Source organism: Malurus melanocephalus, unplaced genomic scaffold, assembly GCF_030028575.1.
Source record: "Malurus melanocephalus ecotype Western Australia unplaced genomic scaffold, MMel_1.1 scaffold_5, whole genome shotgun sequence".
Classification (NCBI taxonomy): domain Eukaryota; kingdom Metazoa; phylum Chordata; class Aves; order Passeriformes; family Maluridae; genus Malurus; species Malurus melanocephalus.
Window position 1 is genome coordinate 3325787 of NW_026623237.1, and position 25387 is coordinate 3351173.

The window sequence follows — 25387 nt, forward strand, 5'->3', positions numbered from 1 at the left end:
AAAAAAAAAAAAAAGTGCCAAACCTTCAATTTTAATGTACTGAGAGTTCTTCCAAGTGGTTTGAACAGTGCTATTTTCTACCTTTTTTTTTTTTTAACATAAACAAGGGAGCTTCATTTTAGCCTACTTACAGAGCTGACCAGCAAACTCAAACCTATCAGAGTTACTTTTGGGAGCTTCTGAAGAACAGCAAAAGTATTGAACAATGAAAGGTCAAATGCAGTGTCTATCTTTAGTAAAGGGGGGAGAGAGAGGAAAAAATTGGGAAATTACAAACAAACTAATTTATTTCCAGTTCTGCTAATGTGACAGAGCAAACCTTGTGCTGTGATGATGCTGCTAATGCCTCTCCTGAAGATGTGCATGTGTGATTCTGCATATTGCACTTCAAAGGAGAAAAGAATTGAGGGAAACCAAAGGTAAGGAATGGGAATGACAGAACACCTATAAAGACTGACTAGTGAAGAAGAGATCAGTAKCTGGATTGCTTAGGGTACAGAAGAGGGTCTAAGGACAAGGATGTCCTCACAGTCCCCTGAGGCTGCTGCTGAGAGCAGAACAAGCAGGYTGGGACATCTAGGACAGGCCAAGGAGCAGTGGTCTGCAATGGCAGCAAAGAAATTCCAAACCAGCTATTAGGAGCAACATTGCAGGTGAACAACTGGTGGAGCACTGCCAAGAGGCCTCCTGTGTAAATCGTGGAGTCTCACTATATAAACGTCTTCAGTTATGTGATGACACTTTTTATTTTCTTCCAGAGAAATCCTGTCTCAGTTGGCAGACTGAGACAGGGGACACTCAGGGAAGGATTTTATCAGAGCAGCACAGTGAAGGAGATGGCTTGTCTCAGCTCAGACAAAAATACACAGAAAACTGGACTCCATCTGTACCTTTTCAACTTGCTTCTGTGTGACAATGACAAATCAGTGGCACCTTCCTTCTCTRGATGAGCTCTAATTTCTCGATTCACTGATCCCTGATTTGAAGCACTGCAGCTTGGTCTGCAGAAATTTAAAGTGCTCTCGCTTGCAGCTGGAGTCACTGAGAGATGTTTTCTGAGATACTAAGTGACACTTCCTGCTGAGAACTATGAAAAATCCAGGTCTCAGTATCTCAAATACAATGAACATTTTTGACATACACTTAATTTTCTCCTTGGTTTCTAAYTTGTTCTAAAACATAAAATTACAGCATGTCCCTATAAATGTAACAGCATTGTGACTTATACCTAAATATACATGCTTATGTCTGGATATCTTCTAATAGATTCATATATCATATGTTATCTCAAAAGTCAGCTTCATCTCMCATCTGAGAGAAAAGCAGTGCATGATTCATACTAATGCCACTAGAATCAAAGTTTAAAACTGAAAACCTGCAATTGGAGTTATTCTATTCTGCACATTTGTTGATGCTGAATGGATAAAACAGCAATTCAAAATTAAGTTGAAAACAAGGAGCTGCAGSCAGACAATGCAAGAGCCTGTGGCTGTGGGAGCTGGGGTGTGACCACTGCCTACCTGCATTCCATGCCAGGAGCAAACTTTTCTCCCTCCAGTTGTTTAATTTGAGGATGACTTCCTATATTTGCCAAAGACTCTGGTTTCCAATTTTGTTTGCAAAAGTGGGCAAGAYTGGAAAATTTGGCCAACTGCAAAAAGCCCTCCAGCCCAAAAGACAGARTTCCTGTCATGAACATCTGTTCAATTTGCATAGTACTATTATTTTCCTAACTAAAACATAATATTGAATTAAAAATTTAGATCATATAGAACTGTAATGTAGATAAACAGTACCCTTCAGCTTCTCACCTACAAAGTCCAYCCTCCATCACTTTTGCTCTCATGTTTTGTCTGTGAGTGTGAAAGCAATAACACTCAATTTTAAAGAAAGAGCTGCATATTTTTCAGTTTGATGYCACAGAAGGAAAATGTTGTTAGACTCTGAAAGTGTAAGCAATACTACAGACTTCCCTCAGTGGTTATCTTTTGTAAATGTTGGTGACCATTACATTAAAAACTAACTTTGACATATTGCAGCCTGGTTTATAACTTTGACATATTGCAGCCTGGTTAATTTGAGTCGCCACAGCAGGTGCCAGCAAAGCACCAGGCAAAGGGCATAAAATAAAAACAGTATCCTGTCACTTCCAGTGATAGCACTGAGGGTGTCATTTGCTCTATTGATGTACTGCAAATAAAAGAAAAAAAGAGGAAATTTACGACCACATGAAGAGTAAATAATAGCTGGAGATGTAAGGAGTAAATATTTTGAAAAGTATTTTGCATGGTTAAYAAAAGTGCTTTAAAAATCCTGATTATCATATCTCTTGTGAGTTAATAGGCAGTGTGTTTTCAGACATGATCATTTACTTTAAGTAATGGCTACAATAAAACTGAAAGGGGCTGTGACATATTCAGTATGTGCTGGAAGTAGAGTAACTTTGGGTGGTTTACACTGCAGCAAAGCAACGGTCAGATTAAATGCTGCCTAACAGAGAACGGTGCCACTAAAGTTAAAGGTATGGGGATTTGAAATTTACTGAGTTTCACAAAAATGAAGCCCAGGCACAGAGAGGTCTTGTCATACTCGAACAGTTCAAATATTTGGCCTCACGCTAAAATGGTACAACAGGAAAACTTGTGAGTGAAGGTCTCATGTAGAGTCTCGCAAACAAAAGAAGGAAGGCAGAGCCTCTGGCACCTTCTCATTTAGTAGTGTGACAAGGAACAGAAGCAACCTGAAAGTCCATGTAGTTATGTTTCAGTTCACTTTAACTTGTTAACTTACTTTTCTGGTTTCAGATCYCTGTAAATAATTCCAAGACCATGGAGGTGGTCTAATGCCAAGGCCAGCTCAGCTAAGTAGAACTTGACATCCTCTTCTGTAAACATCACCTAGAGAGAAGGAAGARAAGAACACGGCTATTTATTGATCAGCAGTGTGCTGGCTTGCCTTAAACAGACCCAAGGAAGGAATTGTCTAACCTGGGAATGTTGGAAGTACCATCATATCCRGTTCAATTTTCCATAATTTGTATGGACTGACATTAACAATTCTTATCAGATTCTCCTTATAAAACAAAACTTGATCTGTTGAGTACCTTTGTTCCTTAAACTATGCTGTTCTCATTTGTCTGTTTGATCTGTTTAGATGACATTATGTCACAATAATAGGAGTAAGTTATAACTCCTTGGCATTTGGAAATGAACAGCAAAATTAAACACATTTGGTGCAGCCCATATTGCTTTCATATCCCTTAACTAGCTAAAATCTTGGCATCTGGTTACCAAATCATGAAATAGCATGGGAAAATCTTTTTGGGGAAGTGAAATACTTCCAAATCTGAGCTGAATACACAGCATGAAGAGACTCAGAGATGGATTAAAAACCTCATGCCTTGGGGATCCCTCAGAGTGAGAGGCCCTGAACAGTGATGTGCTGTCTAACATCCAGGGCCTGATGAGGTGCCAGCTGAAGACAGTMTTTTCTGCTAACACTGAAAGCTGTGTTTTAGGTGAGAAGGAATTTCTGTAATCAAAAATCCACTGAGCTCTGAAAAACTCAGATTCCTAGAAGCCCCTTTGGTTCAACTTTCATTATACCTCACATGTTCTCTTTAATTAAATTTCAATATGCACAGACATAATAATGCATGAAAAGAAGCTGATATATTTGATACACAAGTGTGAATATTATGCATGACAGAAGTAAAATGAGTCAGCCCAACACAAATTTACTTGTCATATGTAAATGTAAATTCTACAGTAGAAGTTGCAGAGCTAATTTTAAAATTAAGTCTCTGCTTTCAGRAAGGAGTAGCCAAAATATTTGAGCGCTCTGAGAAGCTCCAGACAGCTGAGAGAAAAAAGATGATTCAGAGAACAGATGTCACATAAGTTAATTAAAATTTCATTGTGAAGGCTAGAAACAAAAACACAAAGAAAATACTAAACAATAACACAAGCAAAAACTCTAAAAATTTAATTGCACTGAATATAAAAAATACATTAATTTTCAAAATAAATGTAAATTCTTTATAAGGCTTAAAATAAATCAGGTAGGCAAGAAACTAAAGCAATAGAATCAGGCAAAAATCTAATCAATRCATACAGACTAGTTAAATTCAGATGTCTCAAAAAGACAGAGCAAGAAATAGGCAAGCTTTGCATGCATACATGCAATATATGTATATATGGGATCTGCCTGAAAGTTCACTGAAATCAGTACCTTCCAACCAAATCTATAATAACAAATGCAAACTGTTCAAGTTTTCCCAGAACTTCTTCCCCTGCAATACCTTGTCCCTAAACAGCTACAAAGTATAGGTAAGCTGCAAACACTGAAAAAAGTACATTTGTACTGTCAGCTTAAGAGGACTCGTTCCTGATGGTATATAGCAGAGAAGTCCGAGAATTGCCCTGGAAAAGCTTTGGGGGAAATGTGAAACTTTTAAAAAGCACAAAGTCTGAGCTATTATCTCCCACTTTTGAGTTCCCTGGCTGTGCAGAACAGAGACCTGCCCTCTGCAGCCAAGCGTCACATTTTCAGTCTTCTTCCATGAAAATGAAGAGGCCCTTGCTGAGACAGCAGCGCTGCTTCACTAATAAAGCTTGGTCTCATGACCAAGGAAAGGCTATTTTAAATTTAAATTTAAATTTAAATTTTTCAAATATTTTCCTCTTATTAAAAATAACTGCTACCAGGGACTGAATATTTATACAAGGATCGTTACTCAGCAGCGTAATTAACTTGTTACCAATGTCTTCTTGCATTAGCAAACAAGCCTTGACAGCAAATACTCGGGTCCCCAAGCTGCAGGMACACAGCAGCCTGCTGCATGTCACTGAATCACAAACTGAATGGGGGTGTGGGGAACTTTTGACAGAAAACACTGTTTTCTCAGCTTTTTTAGTCCATCACCGGCTCCCCAAACCCCAGAAGAACAAGAGCTTCCCCTCAAGACAGGATTTGAAAAGTCTCTACATTTACAGACAGTRTGGTAACTGGCTGCTTGCACTCCTGCGCCCACACCCGAGAAAGTACCAAGGGCTGGGGACAGAGAACAGCAGGGCACAGACAACTGCAGGACAGCTATCCTGCCTCACTGGAGCCTCCTGCACTCCTGCAGGAACCTCTCTGGGACTGCTGGTTCGCAGAGGTGTTTGGAGATGCAGGAAGGAGCTAAATGAAGCTAGCAAACCTACTGCAGCTGCCCTGGATGGTATCAGCAAGAGGCGAGTTTGGGACATTCCCTGGCTGCAGCAGTCCCTCTCCAGGAGCATGGCATGCAGAGGACAGGGAAGGGATGAGAGCCTGGGGAGATGAGGAAGCAGCAGAAGGAGGGCAAGTGAGAGCTGTGATGGTCCATCTCCCATGCCAGGGGTGGTGAGTGGCCCTTGACCTGTCCCCTGCAGCAGCTGGCCTGACCCGCGGCCATCTCTTCCCTCTGCTGGCAGTGAGTCTGTTTTTCCAGCAGTTCTGTGCTCACCCCCAAGGCAAAATATATTAGGAATTGATTTCTCAGACTGTTTCTCATCACATCCAAGATTTATTTTGAATGCAACRTGTCGGGGCTATTTTGCTGCAGGAATGGCTTAGCAGTGGAGCAGTTTTCTTTGACAGGGGTGCCTCTTTGGTATCTGCTGCATTACYGTGGCAGAATTCAAATGCAATTATTAACTTCAACATGCAAGATGAGACAACTTTATTAGATATGTATGTAAAACAATTCCCAAGGCCGTTTTTCATTCCCACCAACTCAATCTGAGTTCTGAAAATCCAAGCCAGTCTTCAATTTCTAAGTTAAAGATCATCTTACCTCTTTGGAGAGTCTGGTGAAAAGGTCCCCACCCCGCAGGAAATCTAGTATTAGGTACAACTTTCCTTCTGTTTGAAATGCTGCATTGGAAAAAGATGGAGATGTTGGAAGTTTGAATCAACACAAAGTCCCCAAAGCATTAATCTTGTTGACTAGCAGTGTATCATTCATGCCATTGCTTCACTGGCAGAGTGCTTCAACATTTCAGAATGTTGAGAACCAGAAAAAAAATAATTTCTGTGTAGAACTTAGCAACAGAGCTTAGGCTATGGGGAAAAATAGTRTCAGTTGAGAGATGGGGGTGCATTACTAATATGTTAATTTCCATGCTAAGCACCCATGAATTAACATGGTTTCCCACTCYTCAAGGTATGAGGAGTCACTGAGAGCAAGGCATAGAGAGAGGTTCCCATGTTTGTGTCAGAGGAGACTGCACAACCCAGACATCCTCAGGGTGCTGTGGCAGAAGGCAACTCCAGCAAGACACCACATTCATGTACACATGCATACAAATTTAGGCTGGTACTGATTATTAAAACCATTTTTTATTTAAAGTCTCTCTTTCTAAATGATGCCAGACAGTGGGTAAGGGGGATGGCAGATGTAAACTCACTAGCTCACTCCACCAGCACTACTTACCAAGTCAGACTTTATGACAAATTGATTTGGATGGAGGAATGGCTAAAACTTACAAATACTGAATTTCTCCTTTAGCATAAATGAAGGATTTCACACAGGTAGCCTCTATGACTTTGTTAGAAACAGTAATAAGTAGGCAGGGAGTATCTGTACCAAAGTGTAACACATCTAGTCACAATTCCCCAATCAATTTAAGAACAAAGATAAACTATATTTTTTCACAATTACCATAATGAAGCTTGACTATGAAAGGATGGTTCACTTCTGCCAAGATATCTCTCTCCATTTTAGACCGTACCCGATCCCGAACTATAAAGAAAGAACAATGAGAACAGTGACATATTAAGAGGCAGSATGGTCCCTGGATACAGTGCTGGAATAAGGTTTGTCAATCTGGATTCTCATTCTCACTCTGCTGATGGCTTGTAGAATACCTTAGGAAAATCAGACCACTCAAGTGTCCTCTTTTGTTGGCTGTTTGGTCTCTGTAGTGAGTTCTCCAGGAAGGCCCTGTGAACTTCTCTACAGAGAGCTGCTCCAACTAAAATCATTGCAGTATTACAAATAAGAAGGCAATTACACTTCACAAAAGAGAGTTAATGTGAATGTGAATGTTAATGTGAAAATGAAAACTACACAAAATGAACAACTTTACTTCATTTAAGATGAAACAGCATGCACCAGCCCCAGAGCAAGTCAGATTCATCTTGTGCAAATTAATTTACTGTATTTTGCTGATGCTAGCAGCATTAATGACATATCACTGAATAGCRCTCTCTGGAAGTAATCTATATATGAAATATCCAAAACTTCCAATAAACCATSCAAACAATCAGTAATAAAGAAAAATTCCAAATAAAAATAGCAACTMATTACTTTTATGTGTAGAGATAATTTTACTGTGTGATAGCAGTGAGAAAAATACTTATTGTGGTTGAGATGAAYATAGAGTAAGGGAAATCATAATTTCAGAGGTGAGTTGAGTTCAAGCTAAGCAAAACTAAAGCTGAAGATTTCATACCAAAGCCATTTAGCAGAATATTCAGATACTGAGGATTCAAATCCCCATGYTATCAAATCTTGATCCTAAAGTTGCATGTTTCACTCAATCACTATTTTGTTTACAGTATTGATATTTTCTTCCCTCTCTTCACAATGCCAATGCACTTTTCAGATGAAAGCATCTACAAGAGATATTATGAAACTACTTTAGGCAGCAAAGCCTGAGATCTCAGTCAGATTCCATCATTGCAGCATGTGTTGTGGAGCTGTTCAGAAGCTGAGTACTCTCAGAACCCAAGTAAGGARCATACCATAACAAAAACACAAGCTATTGCTGTACTTCAAAAATGGATGCACAGAAATAGGTCCAAACCAGCTGATCTGAGAAACCTTAAATAGGGCTGGCGACACACTTGGATTCCTTGCTATTTTTATGCTCTACTTAGGCCAACAGTGACWTAAGCTTTACTAGATCATACAACCTAAGCTGCCTTGGAGATAAAATTAAAAACAATGGGAATTGTGGAACCTTACTCTCACCCCACAAGTAAAAATCACACACTCACAAAACGCTTAACCTATGTGAAGGCAGACCGTTTCTTGTGCTGTGCATCAGTGATAATCCCAGGCAGGAATTCTTGTTGGATAGGTGGGCATTGCTGGACAATCTGCAAGGGACATTTCCCATCAAGCTTGGTTAGGCAGCCTAAGGAAGTGCCTCCCTGCATTTGCACTGTGCAGTTGTGACAAMAGGCTGCCAGAAGCACAGCATACCCTCCTCCCCCATCATTTTAACCTCTCAACAGGGCAAGGCTCAGCCAAGTGCTTTGCCAAAGCCCCGTGCCCTGTGCCCTGCTTGCTGCTGTGGTGGTTACAGGGTGTGGACCTGCCAGGGTGCCAAGTCACCCATCTCCCCCCACACTCACAGCAGACACACCAAAATTAAAGGGAAGGTGATGTTACCACAGAAGACATTTCATTCTCCAGAGTCATGGCCCTCTAACCACTCTGAACCTGTAGCTGCTGCATTATGGGGCTACACTTCCTTTGTCCAAAACCTGCCTTTTGGGAACAGAAATCAGGCTTGAGAAGCCAGAGACTCAGCAGCACTGCAGATTGTCCCCATCTGGGCACTGCTGTYCTCTCACAGCCTGGGACAGCCCAGGATCCCACAGACACCATTTGGTGGCAAGAGCACAGCTGAGGGTGGGTGGCAGTGGGATGGGCTCTGTCCTGCTCCCTGGGCTGAATCCCGCTGGCCCTCCACRGGTATCACACACCTCTCACGTGTATCACACATTTTAATGCTTCCCTTGGGGTCAGCTGGATCATGGCAGGGTACAGACACTCGAAATTAGGGTCCCATGACAGARACCATTTTCCATTCACAGCTTTCCTCTTTAAAAGTCTCATGYAGGGAAAGATCCAACAAGACAATGTGTATTGCAGACATCTTAATGGACTGCCTTGGCCAAGGGCTGCAACACAACAGTGATGAAGAGCAAAGTCCCAGTGTGAATATTTGCTGGCTGCATTGAGGTACAGGAGCTTGGTCCCTCTCCAGAGTCCTCTCTGCCCCTCCAGGGCAGGACCTGGTGATTTGGTTGTCTCTCTGAATCGGTCAGCCTTTCTCCACTGATTTTGGAAATTATCTTGGTGTCACCAGGCTAAAATTGGCACTTGAAAGTTTAACTTTTTTTTTTTAACTAGGAGTGGTTTGTGACATGATAGGTTTGGTGTAGTAGTGACTTGTTCTCATGGCTTTTTGACAATTTAACCAAAGTGCTGCTGAATCCCCTCATCTGAAAYATCAGGGAGAGAAATCCCCCTGCATGTCTGACAAAAGCATCTGCTACCTGCAGAAACCTGTTTTTGCAAGAAATACACAAATAAGATCAAAGATTTCACAATCTGCTCAGAGATGCTTGGCAAAAACATTACTGATTATAAATTATTTGCTCATGCCTACCTTTCAAAATGACCTTTTGGTAAGAAATGTCACTGCTTAACCAGGAGTGGAGCATAAATTAATTAATAAAGCAAGAACAAGGAGCGCTACTAATTAAGTTAACTTWATTAAATCAGCATCAAAAAGTATCRCAGCAGGAGAAATGAATCAGTGAACAAAATAATGGCTTTAAATTTTACCCATTACCCTCCTTACTTCCTTGAAACTCAGCACTTTGCCTTGAGTGGAACAAAAGCAAAAAATAACTCAGGCTTACAAACTTGCAACTCAATTTCAAATTCTTCATGCAATGCAGGAACACACAAAAGATAAAATAGAATATATACATAAAACACTGTGCAACATCATTTTCAATTCTATTGCTGATATTTTAATCTGGTTTTAATGCTGTTTGTTGTAGATGAAAGCACAGAACTAAATTCTAAATTCAAATCCATGCTGCCTATGTCCAGAAGACAAAGTACTTGTGTGGTGCCTAATTACCTGAGATATGGAGAAAGACAGGTTTTCTAAAAGTGATCATGGTCCCACTTCCATGGTTCTGCTTGAAAATACTATTTGTATTACTGTGTTTTTGTTCCACACAGTACTAAAYTCAAATCCTCTAAAGAGCAGCCTTTCATGTTGTACCTTTATCAGTGGAACATTATTACAACACAAAATAAAAACAGAAAAGTGTCCTGTTGACATCTGAATATAGAAGTATGCCAATGTCGCATGGGACTCAATGTGCTTTTCTTTTRAAATGCATATAATTTTGTGAAGGTTATTTTTCTGGAAAAAAAGATTCTCTGTAGCCCAAAGTATGAAACCTTTTAGAGACGGGGAAAGAGCCATTACACCAGAGCTTTACCACTCAGCCCTTTGCTGGTGCAGCAAAGGTAAAAGACCAGATCTACAGAGCAGGAAACACTCCTTTGTAGAAGGGCACTCTGAAAAATCCATAAGGATGCAGACTGGGTTTTAGAAGTGCAGGTCTGGAGGATGTCATTTTATCTCCCCCCYTCCTTTCCCCCCCACTTTTACATGAAACAGCACATCTGGCTTTAAAGCAATCAAAGAGTTTCCTTTGTTTGCTTGTATTTTAAAGGAGCCTTGATGCTTCAATGTTGAGATGTGGAATGACAGATGTATCTAAATCAATACTGCACTTCATATTGAACTTTCATTTGTAGTCCTTACCACCTCTTCATTATTCTATTTGTTTGTACAAGTTAATTAAATCTTGCAACATCTCTCTGAAGTACCTCTGCTCAATTTTCCAGCAAAGAGAATTAAAGAACAGATTGATGAAGTCTGATGCTATATTTAAAAAAAACAAAACAACAACAACATCAACAACAAAATATATATATACTGCAATATATGAACTCAGGTGAAAATAAATCCTCAGAGCAGTAACCTGAACTCTTGTTATGTATTCCTTATACCTTTGCCCAGCAAGGACCATCCTGGTGAGCTGACAGCCTGCTGCACAGATGCCTCCTTCCTACCCCATAGAGCCTCTGGCAGCTGCAACCTCCTGCTGTTTCCTCACAGGGACACCAATTTGGATCTCTCTCCTTGTCCAAAAAAACCTCACAGACGCTGCAGGAGATTCAGATTTTTATCTATTTAGAGTTTTAGATTTTTGGCTGAAATGAGCTGCAGGGCTCAGCCCCATCATTAGAGAAGTATTGACTGACAGACCAGCCAGGTGACCACATAAATCTCATGTCCTTATGCAGAGGTGAAATTTCAATCTTTGTGTATTTTTAAGCAGAAGTGGACCAACTGAATACACACACATCCTGTRCTTATGCATAGGCCCCAGGTGAAACCATTCCCCACCAAAATTGGTGAGCTGTGGATGTGGAATGGGATCCAATAAACCAAATCCTAAATGATGCACATCACTAGCAAAGCCAGAATTAGACCCCTCCTAATCGTGCAAATCTGTTCAAACTAAAACCATTAAAACCAGACCCAATAAACAGCTTGATGAAAACTGCCATCTGCTTAAAGGAACTTCCTCAAAAAAATCCAAAAACCACGGCTGTAAGCTCATCTGTTCACAACTTGTGCAAAACTGAAAGTCTTCAACACCTCTGCAGAGTTGCACCTGAAATTTTTTTTTCTTGTTATGGAAAACACGTTTGATTTAAATTTATTTACCTTACTGGATGTGATATCCTGTGAAATCATCAGTAAAGTATTTGTTCCTTGAATTTGAGTGCAACATGCTCCCCTATTTCATTTGCTTCCATTGAACAGACTTATAACTATTTTTTATTATTATTACTACTATTGCAGGCAATAACAACAATTTCTGTATTAACTCTTACTGACAGGCAATAATTAGCTATACTCTAGGAACAGGCATAATATMAAAATGACAAATAAGAGGGCTAGCCTTAGAATTTTGAGATCCCAGTAAACACCATCCATCAGTAGCTCTGGAAATTATGATGAACAGAAGGAAGAAACTAGTTTCATACAGTTTTGCAATGAAGAAATGTTGTTTAAAACATTTATGAGACAGTTGGCCTTTTTTCCCCACACAAAACAGATATTCCAAATTTAGTTCCAGCCTGCAAGAAACCAATAAAAGAAAGATGACCAGGACATACAGTCTTCAGTCCTACYCTTAAATACAGTCCAAAGAGGGATGAACAGGGTTATCAGTTTCACCGCTTGCCTTTTGAGCTTGAAGTCCATCATGGTTTAATAAACCACTGTTGCTCTTGTCTCTTAAATCGTTTTGTGGGTTTTACAGGTAGGGCTCAATAAAGTTTGTTCATCACTTTACTCTGGAAGTGTGAAAACTGTCTCTGCTTTGGTATTCACCACAAATACTTTCTGCAGCATATCATCAAAGGCAAAAATACAGCTTTTATGATTGAAAAGTACGAGGAGTGAACACTGGCTCAGGGATGAAAATAGTAAGATATTCCCTCTTATGCCAGCCTTCTATAGGAAAAAAAATTGTTCCCTTTAGTCAGTCTCTCCAGGTCTGAAAAGACAGTTGTACTGAAAGAGACATTTCCTCTCCTTCAGGATCTTCGAACAACTACAAATTCACTTGCAAAGCATGGCAGAGATGAAAGGGAAYGAAGGTGGTGTAAGATCTCCCCAAGGAATTCTTGGCACACTGACTCAGGGCAAAGTGCTCCCATGTGAGAGTAATTCAAAGCCCACCCAAGTCCCTCCTCATTTGGTAAATGAGCCTCTACTATTTTGCTTAATGGCATGGTATGACTCCTTCTGGGCCAGTTCACATGTTAAAGGATGAGACCAATAATCTTCTATAAAATATTAAGTGAGAATTCCTGGAAGGAAACACGTTTCCTCTCCATGTAGAAGGTATGTACAGGGACACTGTCATTTGCCACCAGGGCAGTTTTACTGACAGACTGAAGTAATCCTAGCAAATGTTTTCTGTAGAACTGTTTGAAACTTGTATATTTAAATACTTTCAAAAATGTTTTTGCTTCCCCCCCAAACTGGAACAAAAAGCCTAAATTCAGCAAGTTTTGCCAAAATTAAATAGAGAAAAATTGTTTTGGCTTCATCAAAGTACTCTTTGTTAAGGGTTTTCTTTTGGTTTTTATCTCCTCTTTCTTAATTACAATGTACAAGTATAAAATACGTTTTAAAAAATGTACACAATCAAAACAGAGAATTCTGCTGAAATGCTTAATGCCGATATTTTGTCAAGTAGAATTTCCCTTAACACAAATTCAGAAGAAAGGATAATAAAAAAAAMCCACCAGGAAGTTTTAAAACAGAATCCCAATGTCTTCCCAGGTTTAGGGTAAGCATACAAAGCTACGAAGTAATGTTTTTGTGATTGTCCTAAYTGGAGTTTACCAGCTTGGTTCCGATAAGGGTGACGTGAGACAGTGGCTGGACAGTGAGAGTGCACTTCTCAGAAGGGAAGGTTTGCATGGATTCACTCATAGGGCAGGAGGCAAATATTAACATTCTCCCCAAGCCGTCCTGACCACAACTGCACTGYGCCGACTTCTCACTCTAAACACTCCTTCCATTAGGCTGCTTGGATGTGGTAAACACAGAGACAGGCCAATCTGACTCGTTCTAACAAAATTTGTGGGATGAGTGTTTACTGAATTTCAAACATTTTGGTTTCTGAAACAAGTAACTAGTATATTTAAAGCATGACTGAGGAAGCCGGGAGAGTGCCTTTTCATCCAACACTGAGCACACAGTTCAGTTAGGAGATCTGAAGCCCTGAYACAGCTTCTATTTGCAAGCCATGCAGGATGAGTTAGGTTACSCATAACCCAGCCCTCCATGCCACCTGCACACAAATCAGACAGAAATTTAGAATTTAAATAGTTCACAAAAATTGTGGTGTTTAATGACAACATTCAGGCAAAGCGAACCTCTGCTTTGCCCAGGACCTGACACAAAATGCAGACATAGTTAATATAGCTCTGTTGATGTGTTTGCCTCATGAAAATGAAAAAGCATCTGCGAGATGGCTGTCTGTCACTGAAGAAGCCTCCAGTGCCACCAGCAAGCAGGGTGTGAAGTCAAGGCAAGGTCATATCCTAAAGCATAAGAAAAAGCCTGGTCTTTTGTCGCTATCAACACACTCATTAAAGCTTTGCAACCAGCACGCCTTGGTCATGCAAACAACAAGGAACAAAAAAAAAAAAAAGGTTGATCTCGTGTTTTCTTCTCTGAGAGAGAAACACAGCCCTCAAGCAATTGTGAATTGTTTTTCAGCCTGGACTCCACTACCATATAGGGAGTGTTGTAGAAGATGTGACAAACTTCAGAGAATTTCTGGGGGAAATCATGGCCCTAAAACAGTCAGTAGTAAAACCATTGCTGACATTAATAGGATCCCACCATCTACATCTCAGTCCCTGTATACAGTTCTGAAAATATATGTAGCTGCTTGAACTCTAGAAGTATACCTAACCAAAAAGGAAATCTTGAGCTTTTTCCTATGTTACTGAGTAGCTGCCAAAAGCTAAACACAAACGGTACTTAGCAATGACTACGGGGAGACAGGAGGAGAACAGATAAATATTTGAAGGATATTAACATGGACAAAAAGAAGACTTATTTATCAAAATAAAAGGAAAGAAATTAATATAAAGGAGGGGTAAATGAAACAGAAAAAGAGGAAATGTTGGCTAYGTCGAGCAAACCATAACTGCATGAACCCCTATGGAGCAGAGTAATGGGTTGGCATTGGAACCTCCTTACTGACACATTTTAAAACAAAACTGAACAGAAAAAGTTGAATAACTATTTACTGAGAAACCAGCCTGCCCTGACTGCAGGGGAAAGAGACCACATCTTTCAGTACACCGTACTCTGTTGCAGTGACTCCACCTCAATAAAGGACATCTTAAAAATAAATTTAAAAAAAAATCTAGATTTCATTATTATGCACAGGTGTTAGGAAGGCTCTCAAAAACACATAATTTGTGCCAGAATTAATGCCCGCAGCATTACATCAGAGCATTCCAGCAAAGTGAAAAAAAAAAATCAGAAAATAAAATTATTATTGGGAGTCCACTTGAAAACTCTGTGAAGAATAACCACAAGCAGTTCARCTTCCACACTGTTACCACATGGGTGATAGCTGTGGCTAAGGCAGAGGGTTAACACAGCCCCTCTGGGGCCACCCAGCCCTGTGACCAACAGCCCCGTGACAATCCTTACAGTGATGGCTCAGTAAATCTTACTCCTCACACACACAGAGCAAACTTCCAGGCTTCCTTAAAACTTAGCTTTGGAAGTTGATCGCTTTGTGCTTCTTGTGAAGAAGCTTTCCCAAAACCTCTACATGGTAAACTCTCCATAGCAAATTAAGCACAAGTTTACATAAACAGCACGGCAGGGCTCCAGCGCATTTCTAATGAAGATGCATGTAAAGAGTCCTCTGACACAGGCATGTCTCGTGCAGCAAAGTCAAGTCTTAAGCCTTGAGCACCTTGGTTTTGCTCCATCAGTCTCACACTTAGCCACACCTAAAACTCCTTCCCCCGCTCCCCTGCAGTGGTGGCAGGGCTGAACCGCCTGACTACTGCCGCTTCCCTTCCCTACCAAGGGAATTCACCGAGCACCCACTCTGCCCTCCCTGGAGCTGAGCACCCCCATCCCCTCACAGCCCCCTCTGCAGCCATAAGCAGAACGAGATGGGATGAGAGGAGGTGCTCTGGAAGAACTGGCAGAGAGCTTCCTCAAGCCTCAGAGAAGACTAAGCTCTGGCCCAGTCTCACATTCGCCACTAAGCTCACGCCTTCCCTCAAAATGACACCCGGAGAAATTGCTCCCATGATTTGGGGCCCTCCCTCTTCCTGGCTCTCCACCGAGGTTTTGCCTTCCCTACTGCCTTTCCCTTGGCTCCACACACCAGATCCCATTCCCAGGCCTGCTGACTCAGCAGATGGTAGCTTTCTTCTGCCCTAGAAATCTGCTCTGGCTGAACTGGGGGCATCATCTCACCTGGGGACAGCTGAGGGGCTCCTGGATGAGAGGGTTTCWGTAGGTTGGAAAGCCAGCTAAATGAAGGCTGTGCATTTAGGGGATGGTCTAGGAAGACTGTCCCAGCTTCCTTGGTACCAAGGTCAAAATCTGTTGCTGAAGAAACATCTTCAGCAGAGAAGTTCCATCCTAGAGACTCACTGCAGTTGCTGACCAAAGCCATTGGTTGTTCTCAACAATCTAAGAGAGGGGCTACAAGCTGCAGGCCCATTCTTTTCCCTTTATGAGGAAAATTTTCTAGGAGACAGAAACAAGTGGTAAAGGTGACCCAAATGCAGCGAACACCATGTAAAACAGTACTTCTAAATGTACAATTAAAAATATTTCCTTCTTATGATAGTATGCAAAGGTGTAAATAATACCTAGCTGCATTACATGGATATTTTACATTGCAGAGCTTATTATRTCCATAATGAAACCAAATTTGAACAGATAAGCACTGACAAAACCTATACAGAAGACAAATATTCAAAGGATATCAAAACGTAGGAATAATACTTATCAAAATAAAAGGAAAATAAGGAATATAAATAGAAGGACATCAGTGAAACACAAAAAGAGGAAATGCAGGCTCTCTTTCAGAAGAAAAGTCAATTCTGAGTTTACAGTGTTGATGAAGACAATTTCCACTCAATGGCAACTATGTCATAGCCCAAACAAAGATTTGAGAGATCACAAGGGACACAATACAATTGTCTGAACAACTCAGGTTTTGCCCAAATTTACTAAAATAATCTACTGCTGCTGAGAAAATGTCAGTTAAATTACTGTGCCATGAAAACCTTTTGAGTGTGTCAATTACTGCCRCATGCAGAGAGAGAATGCTGTCAAGAAAACAGAAAGAGGAGGCTGTCGATGCTGATTGTGGTCTCTCTTCAAACATCAAGACCTCCAACTTGGAACAAATGCCACAGCCACAAGGAAGCTGAAGAGTGTGAAAAGAGAATAATTTTGCTTCTATTGAAGCAAATCCYAGATGGTAGTCTCCCACATTGGGCCATGTAACTTTTATGGAGAGCCATCTAAGTTCTAGCACAGTTCCAGGTGCAGTTGTGAACAGAGCACCTGGCCAGCTTTTTTGGTGAGGGTTTACAAATGATCCAGCTGCAATGCTGTGAGGAAAACCACCACCAGTGCAATTGACCCCCATCCTCTGCTGTCATTCTGACATAAAATGGCATCAAGTGACAGCGTTGACCTCACTGTTAATCTGTCCTCGTACTTGAAAGGAAATAAGATTTGTCTGAGGTGTTATGGTAACCAGTAAAAACAGTTGGATGCAACTCCCAGAGAATGCTTACGAATTTGGTTTCCAACCAACTATAAATGCACTGCAGTTGCCGGCAGCTGAAGTTGGTTAAATAGCAATTATGCTGGATGTTATAACTGTGCAACTTATTCAGTGAACAGAACAAACAAATACTTGTCATATCGACAATGGATTTGTACTACAGCCAAAGACTTGCAAAGTCCATCACAGAGSTTAAAAATGCCTGGGATATTTAGCTATTGTATTTTCAGTTTAGTTTTCCACTACAGGCTATAAATTTGTTATAAAGCAGAGTTGATTCCGAGGTCTGATTATTTCAGATAATCAATGCATTACACAGAAGAGACATTTCCTAACAATGTCTGAATTTGGAATCTTTAGGYATTAAATTCCATAATGTAGCCGGTTGCACTTAAATAGGGAGGGGTGTTAATAACATCTCCATTAAGATCTGACCATTACTCCTCCAAAGGTCAGTGAGCACTGTAAAAAGCAGGCTGGCATAATTAGGTTAGCATTACAGATATGGAGATGGAGCAGAGGAGCAGCAGCAAGGGTAGCTGGTTTGTGTTCGTGCAGCAGGCTGGCAGCAGAAATGTGATCAGAGCCAAAGTCTTGTAATTCCTAAACTGAGGTACYAGCTCCCATGCTAGACACAGCCTGCCATGAAAAACACAGACTACATGACATAATTCAAAAGAGACAATGACTAAAAGCATCTGAGCCTGTATGTGCCAGAAGAGTCATTTTTCTCTTCCTGTAATTCGCAGCCTTGTGGTACCAACAGCAAGCTCCTGGATGTCAGGCAGGATTAAAAGACTTCCAGAGGTTTATTCATGTGCTGCACAGCTGACTCGAAGGGCTGCCAGCAATAGCTTCTCTCTTTTGGCAGTGGGTTTCTTAAAATTAGAAGCATTGAAAGCAAACACAAAGCTTACAAAGCCCCTTTAAGATGGTGCTAGACAAACAAGACAAAAAAATTCAAGCCTCAATACTAAGCCGAAAGAAAACCAGAAAAGTAAACTTTCATATGAAGATTTCCATTTGGCTTATAGGCCACCAGCCAGAGAAGCAGAAGAAAAAGGGCAGCAGGGAAGATAAAACAATGACCAGTGTTGTGCTGTCACTGGCAAAGCCTGACTGGCCTGGGTACAAGCTGTCCACTGATGATGTGCTTTATTCTGAAACTAAGCACATGGAGAAGGGGAGTGGAGGTTGCAGCTGCAGGCAACCACAAGGAAAGCACCCTCCAGAAATCCTCACAGAATCATGGACTTACAGAATATGCTGAGGTGGAMGGGACYAATCAGAATCATCGAGACCGACTCCTGACCTTGTACAGGACACTCCAATAATCACATCATTTTACAAATCCACCTGGCTTTTTCTAGGAACTTTCTCTGAATGGGACTCTCCAAAGGAACAAACATTCAAGATCTCAACAATATCACCACTCTGCTGTCTTCACAGCAAGACATTTCTATCAGTTCAATTACACCCCCTGATTTTTCAGTAAKGTTTGTGGTAGAGCAGGGGTACCTGGACTACTCTGTCATAACAAAGCATGCACAGAGGACCTGATAGATAGGACATGCAGCCAGACCAGATAACTTTGTCACCTCTGACTTACCTAGTGTGTAACCTAATCTTCTAAAATAAATATCTGGGGAAAATGAACGCTGAGGAAGGAGAGGGACATAAAAGATTCTCAGCCTACAGAAGATGAAAGCTAAACATAACAAACTTCAAGATGGGGAAAAAAACTGCAAAAATGAAACTTTTCTCAACAGAGAAGAGATGAATTAACAGCTTCAGCTGTGGCAAGGCAGCTATTGGACAGATGCTAGGAAACATTTTGCAACAATATTGTGATAGAGACAGTCTGAGAATGAGTTAGGCAAACTTCTATAAGGAATGACATAAAAGCATCACTGTACCACCCCAGACCAGAGGCAGGTTGCAGGAATGCTCAGGTGCCTTCCAGACGATGCCTCGGTAGTAGTGTGAAGCACAGGGTACCCTCCCAGAGTACTGCACCACTGGGTTTACCTGGCAAAGATCCAGGCAAGGTCATGAGCTCGGTTCCCAAAGCAGAACCATGGAGCCTCTGTGATTGTCCTCAAGATCAGCCATCCTCACTCCCAGTTTCTTGGCCCAGGCAGAGAACTGCACATGGTCAGCAGTGACAGTCTCATTTYGGACTCTTTTAGCTGAAGCTTTGTGTCAGTCTTCACAGATCTGTTCCAATTAAAAAAAGCTGTGCTTTTCTCTCTCTACTTTCCAGCTAGTGTTGATGAGGGGTGTGGGGGCTCACAAAGTCCACTGCACCTCTCAGTCATTTCCTGGTAAACAGCTTTTTTCTTCAGATAAAATGGAATTGCACTACATTTTCAAACAGGATAAACATTTCAGAAAAGCTGCCCCATAGTCGCTCTATTCCTGAATCTACAGCAAAAACAACAGCAATCTGTTCTGTGACAATAAAAAAATATATATAAAATGTGGTCTTTTCTGTAAAACAGCAACCAATTTGGGAGTAACCGCAAGTAACTGTCATTAGATATACAAAGCAATGAATACRATAAAAAGAATAATCCACAGGAAAGGAAGCCATAGTGAAACTCTTGATCAAATCTGCAATGGAGAGTTTGAAGAATGAGTTTGGGTCTGAAAACTTTTTAATAGTGGTACTTACMTGAACTGCAGTTTCAAGTGTTCCCATTGCTACTTATTCACCATGGYAAGTGCTCAGGATCAATTGAAACTTAAGAGAGGTAGATGGCAAATTGACTGAAAATTATAAGATCATTTAAAAAATTCTTTTTACTATCAGAAAAGCCATGAGTATGATGAACTACTCATTCTTGAAAAAAATAACCCCTGGCTACCATTCCTTTACCAGCTGGAATAGCCAGGGGGCAAATCCAAATGCAATCTGCATGAGCTGCTGGGTTCTTTTTATATTTAAAAAAGTAATTATTTCTGCATTTCACTGATAGAAGAGTGACTCAACAAACATTTAGAACAAGCTTATATAATTTGATCACAGGTAAAGAACATATATTTTCCGCCAAAGAAATCAGCAGACTCTTCAATGCTTCCTTCGTCTGACTTCAGATTTGAATCATCTTGGGGCTCTCTAGAGAATCATTGTATGAAAACCTGAATAATGCAACAGTCAGCTGCTGCTAAGGCCCATGAAATTGCTTAAGGATTAGAAGTCAAAGACATGGGCACTTTAACCTAGAAAAAAGATGGAAAGTTTGTGCTTAACCTTGTGAAAAAYACAAACACAGGTGCACCTAATGTCTTCAAGCAAAGTCTGAAACCTTGGCTTAAACCCATAGGTGCACTAATAAGCAGTGTGGTTCCAACCTATGAAAAAATAATAGTGGGTGCTGGGACCTGAGGTTGCCCCACACTTGATGCCGCATTTTGGGGCCATGACCTGAATGGCCACAAGAGGCTGGAGGGCACAGGGTTGAGGGCGTTTCACCAGGAGAGAACTTTACTTGTGTGCTGCAAAACCACTGTGCTCGGCAAACCAAGGCTAGGCAAAGGGAGATGACACAAGAATTCCTTCAAAAGCCCAGACAAACCCAAGCACCAATGCTGTTGGATGCTAGAAATCCCAGCAAAGTTTCTGCTGCTGAGGTGCTCRTGGGGAAAGCTGGAGTTCACTTGTGAGTCCTGTCCCGTGTGCTCTTTGGGGAGAATAAAATYGCTATTTCAGGAAGCAGCATCCTGAGTGGCTGAAGCTGCTTTTCAAGTGAACATACAAATAGGCAGGGACCTAKAATTTGATATTATTGTAACAGCAAAGATGTACTGGAAGAAATGTGTTACAGGAAAGGACTGGGCAATATTGCTGCATTTCCTAGGGCAGAAATAACAAGGCCAGAAGTGTGAGCTCCTGTATGAATCAGTCTGTTTGGATTACAGGGAGAAAGGCAGGGAGGTTGACTTTAATTTTTAACCAGTACTTAGACAAAGACTTGATCATTCTGCCCTGCTTTGGACAACAGGAAGAACCTGCTATTCAGCAATGTGAGCAGCAGTTTCAACAGAATCACTGAATCAATCAAGTTGGAAGACCTCTGAGATTATGGAGTCCATCCTATGACTGAACACCACCTTGTCAACTAGACCATGGCACTCAGTGCCATGCCCAGACTTTCCTTAAACACCCCCAGGGACAGTGGCTCGAGCACCATCCTGGGCAGTCCATTTCAATGCTTAATCATCCTTTCTGTAAAGAAATTCTTCCTAATGTCCAACCTAAACCTCCCCATGTGCAGATTATGGCTATGTCCTCTCATCCTACCACTAGCTGTTGGAAAGAAGAGACCAACCCCTCATCACCTTTTGGGGAGTTGTRGAGAGTGATAAGGTCCCCCCTGAGCTCCTCTTCTCCAGGCTAAACCCTCCCAGCTCTCTCAGCCACTTCTCCTAGGACTTGTGCTCCAGACCCTTCACCAGCTTTACTGACCCTTTCTGCACCCTATACAGAACTCAACAGCCAACATTTTCATGAAGAGAAAGCTGAATTTTCTTTGGCATTTAGGAAAAGCTCCATAAGGAACAACAGGTTTTTGTGTAAAAACTAACGAGCCAAAATATTCCCTTGCTACAAAACAGAGCATTTTTAATCTCCAGTGTTCATTTCTTTAATATCTTAGCAGTGGGAATTTTTGGCCTCCTAACAGCATTTTCACAATGCACTCGGCATTGTGAAGATACTATGATTTAATCAGGACCTCATACAATGCAACCTCCCACATGGCTTGAATAAAACAGATAATAAAATCTTTAAGTGATGCATGTTCAGTTTATATTTAYAGGCAAAAGTTTTCCCTTCTCATCCAAATCTCAATCCAAACACTGTACAGAATCACTAAAGTATGTAACCCAGAAGCTACAATCTCAATGAACAATTTAGCAAATGCTATGAAAATAGTCTGCTGTATATTAAGGCTAAGACTCTCTATAATATTTACTGACACAAAATGAGTTGCCTAAACACAGTTCATTTTCCTTATAATACACAAAAATGTTATTCTAGACAGTCCATTAGAATCAGCCTAAGTGAGCTCTCTCTTACATACTGTACCATTTCTTCCTTCAGAAAACAAGCCCTAGGCAAGCTGACTTGTAAGGGAAGGAAAAGGTGGTCTGATGCAAGTAACTTTGCAAAGACACTGTAAAAACACAGCCCAAAATTGACCACTGTGCATCAGCTGTTGAAGACCTTCTTGATTTCATATTCAAAACTCCTACAGAGGAAAGAAAGCTCTGCTTCCTCAAATGACAGCTACTAAATCCAATTTGCTCCTAAACTGTTAGGAAGGTTTGCACATTCCACAGCAGTTCTTGACTCCTAGCCCACAAAATGTGCATGAGAATGGACCAACTCCAGATGATGACCCAAGAGCATTGCTGTCTGGCTCAGCACATAGCGATCTTAACCTTTGAGAGCCACTGGGAAATATACAGAGGAATCAAACATTTTTGCAATTGTGCACACAGAAGTTGGTATATTCTTCCAAGACTGAAAAATTCATGTATGGCTATTTGTGGAGAGCGGGGAGTCTATGTCTCAGCTGGATCTTTAAGGGCACTTTCAGGTCCATCAATGTTTGTGTCTTTTTAAACTCAGAGCCCTGACATTTGGAGGGCAACAATACTCAGATCAAAGAAGCCACACATAAGCAGCAGTTCCAAGGATGCCAGAGCACACAAACTTTCCTCAAAACTGTAGGGCAAGGGTACCTCTGCTGTGGGGTCTGGACTGTCCTGTGGACAGGACTTCCCTGGTGAATTTTTAAGAAGCAGGTARTAAGAGGCCCAAGAAGACATAAAAAAATACAGCAGAGTACTTTCCAAAAAGATAATAAACCRAATTTTAAATGGTGAAACTGGATGAATACCAGAGCCTCTCACCAAACACAAGGACTGTACAAAACAGAAAAAGGCATCTTGAAAACTTCAGCACAATGGAGCTAATTCTACCTGAGGTGAAGACTCTTTCTGAATCCTGGTTCATAGGTATAGGGTAATATTGTCTACAGTTACTTGTTTTGTTGGAGTTTTATTCCCTTCAAACCGGAGGAAAACCACTGGACTTCTGCATCTGATATCTCAACAACACATTTGTCACAGGGAAACTGAGTCACATGCAGAGGGAAACAGAAGAAGGCACTTCGGTTGGTGTCCAATCAGGGCAACCTCTACTGCAATTCTGTCAGTGGTTAGACAGAAATCCACTTTGCCTGGTGACATCTAAGTTAGGTGTTTGATTTAGGGTATAATTAATACCATCGATCCAACATCCCCAAGAACAGCCAAGCTCCCTGCGTGTAACTAAAGCTGTTCTCACGGCTTACTGCACCTGTAACCATCACACATCAGCAACCCCCTAAGCCTGCTGGCTTAAACTGAGGGGATTGTAAACTGCAGAGCACTTCAGAGGTTTTGACAAAACAGGTTATCATTTCATAAACAGAAACAGGTAGATTGCATTCTCAGGGTSAAATGGCTTCCAGTGCCAAGCCTTATACAGCCTATTACCAAGCAGATGGCCAGGTGCAAACTGCTTCCTCATGATCCATCACATAACCCTCGCTACATCATCACTGTAATATTTATAAAGCTCATAAGCRTTAAATCAGTGAATTATGGCTCCATGCCACTTTTCTCTTAGATTGCACGTCTTTCTGGAGGAATGTGTCTTTGATTTTCAAGCTCCCTTACATTCCAGCAGAGCAACCTGCTGAGAATTTATGGGCATTGCATGGGTGTTTAATGAGGCTTACACCGTAACCAATCTAAACAACTSTTGATCATGGAATCCTGAAGTGCATTCAGTAAAGCTGATGGAGCCTGAGACACCTCGAGAGAAATGCTGAATGAATCAAAACAATCAGTTTGCCCTGTCTCTCTGTTCCAGCTTTGCTGGTGAGTACAAGACACACGTACAGAATACACACTCCCTGTATTTCTGGTTGCCTCAGGTTCAGAKTTTATTCAGGATGGGCAGTTGAGACTCACTGATATATGTCTGCAAAGGTTTATACACATAGAACAATATTATTAAACAATATTATTATCTTTCAATTTTTTATCTAAAAATCTGATTTCAAAGAGAAAGGTAGAGTGTAACACAGACATGAAAGCAACCTTCTAAGATAGTATCTAAGAGCATTATATAATGCATTCTGAAAGGCAAAAGTCTCACTCCTGGAAGGTATTTAAGTGCCTAAGTATCTTTGAGCACCTAGATGCCTCCTAAAGGGTTTTTATTTGCCAAGCTACTGTAATTTAATGTACAGCATTTGAAAGACAGTCAAATTAGAGTTACGTATACATGCAGCCTTAAACTGATATATACCCTATCTGGCACCCAACACACATAACATTCTTAAACATTTTGAACAAAGCTCCTAAAATTAAAAACCAGAATCAAACACTTATTGAGTTTCTTCAGAAAGCTTTCTGCTTTAAAACCAGATATTCAGAAGCTCCTGAAAAAGGAAATGAGACAGAAAGGAAAGGAGCTTRTGTGTGATGCTCTCATTTACAATCAAGAGTAACAGTGGCTTTCTCRCTTTCAAGGATCCATGCTGCTACACATGTTTATTAAAATATACTCTGTGTTTAAAATAAAATTTGATGAATTTAAGATTAATTTCATTTTCACAAATATTTGTGTGTACAGCAAGTGCCTCTGCAAACTTTTACAGTCTAAACTGGAATATTATGGAACCTAATTTTCCCTTCACAGCAGGAGGGGTTCTGCTGATTAGCAGATCTTTTTTTCAAGCTCAAATCTACACACATGATTGATCTACAAAGTCTCTTTTGTACCAAAAACAGGTTTTGAGCTACAAACACTTGAAGAGTTCTGCTTCTGCTTGCTGTTCCCTTTTCATAATAACCTTTGCTGCTGGTGAAGTTGGGCTCATGCTAACAGGCAATTACCCTGAAAAGGGGCAGGAGGCAGCAGGCTCACTGGAGAAAGCACCATTTTGTASTTCTGCCTCTTCCTAAACATTACCAGCCGCAGCCAGGTCAGGCTCCCAGGACAGGAAATCCCACAATGGGACCTACTRTGGCTGTTCTTCAGAGCAAGGCACAAAGCTAGTTTTCAACCATCACTCCTGAAGGTCTCTTATTTATATAG

At 40.9% G+C, this 25387-nt stretch overlaps 1 protein-coding gene across 1 annotated transcript in view; it reads right to left on the reverse strand.

Annotated features, from left to right (window-relative positions):
• RPS6KA2 (ribosomal protein S6 kinase A2) overlaps nt 1-25387 on the reverse strand; it is a 157871-nt gene that overhangs the window by 63348 nt on the left and 69136 nt on the right. The window contains exons 4-6 of the mRNA XM_057370568.1: nt 6689-6769; nt 5822-5901; nt 2791-2897 (exon numbers count right to left, since the gene is read on the reverse strand). Of these exons, the coding sequence (XP_057226551.1) occupies nt 2791-2897; nt 5822-5901; nt 6689-6769 (268 nt within the window). The remainder of the gene's footprint in view (nt 1-2790; nt 2898-5821; nt 5902-6688; nt 6770-25387) is intronic.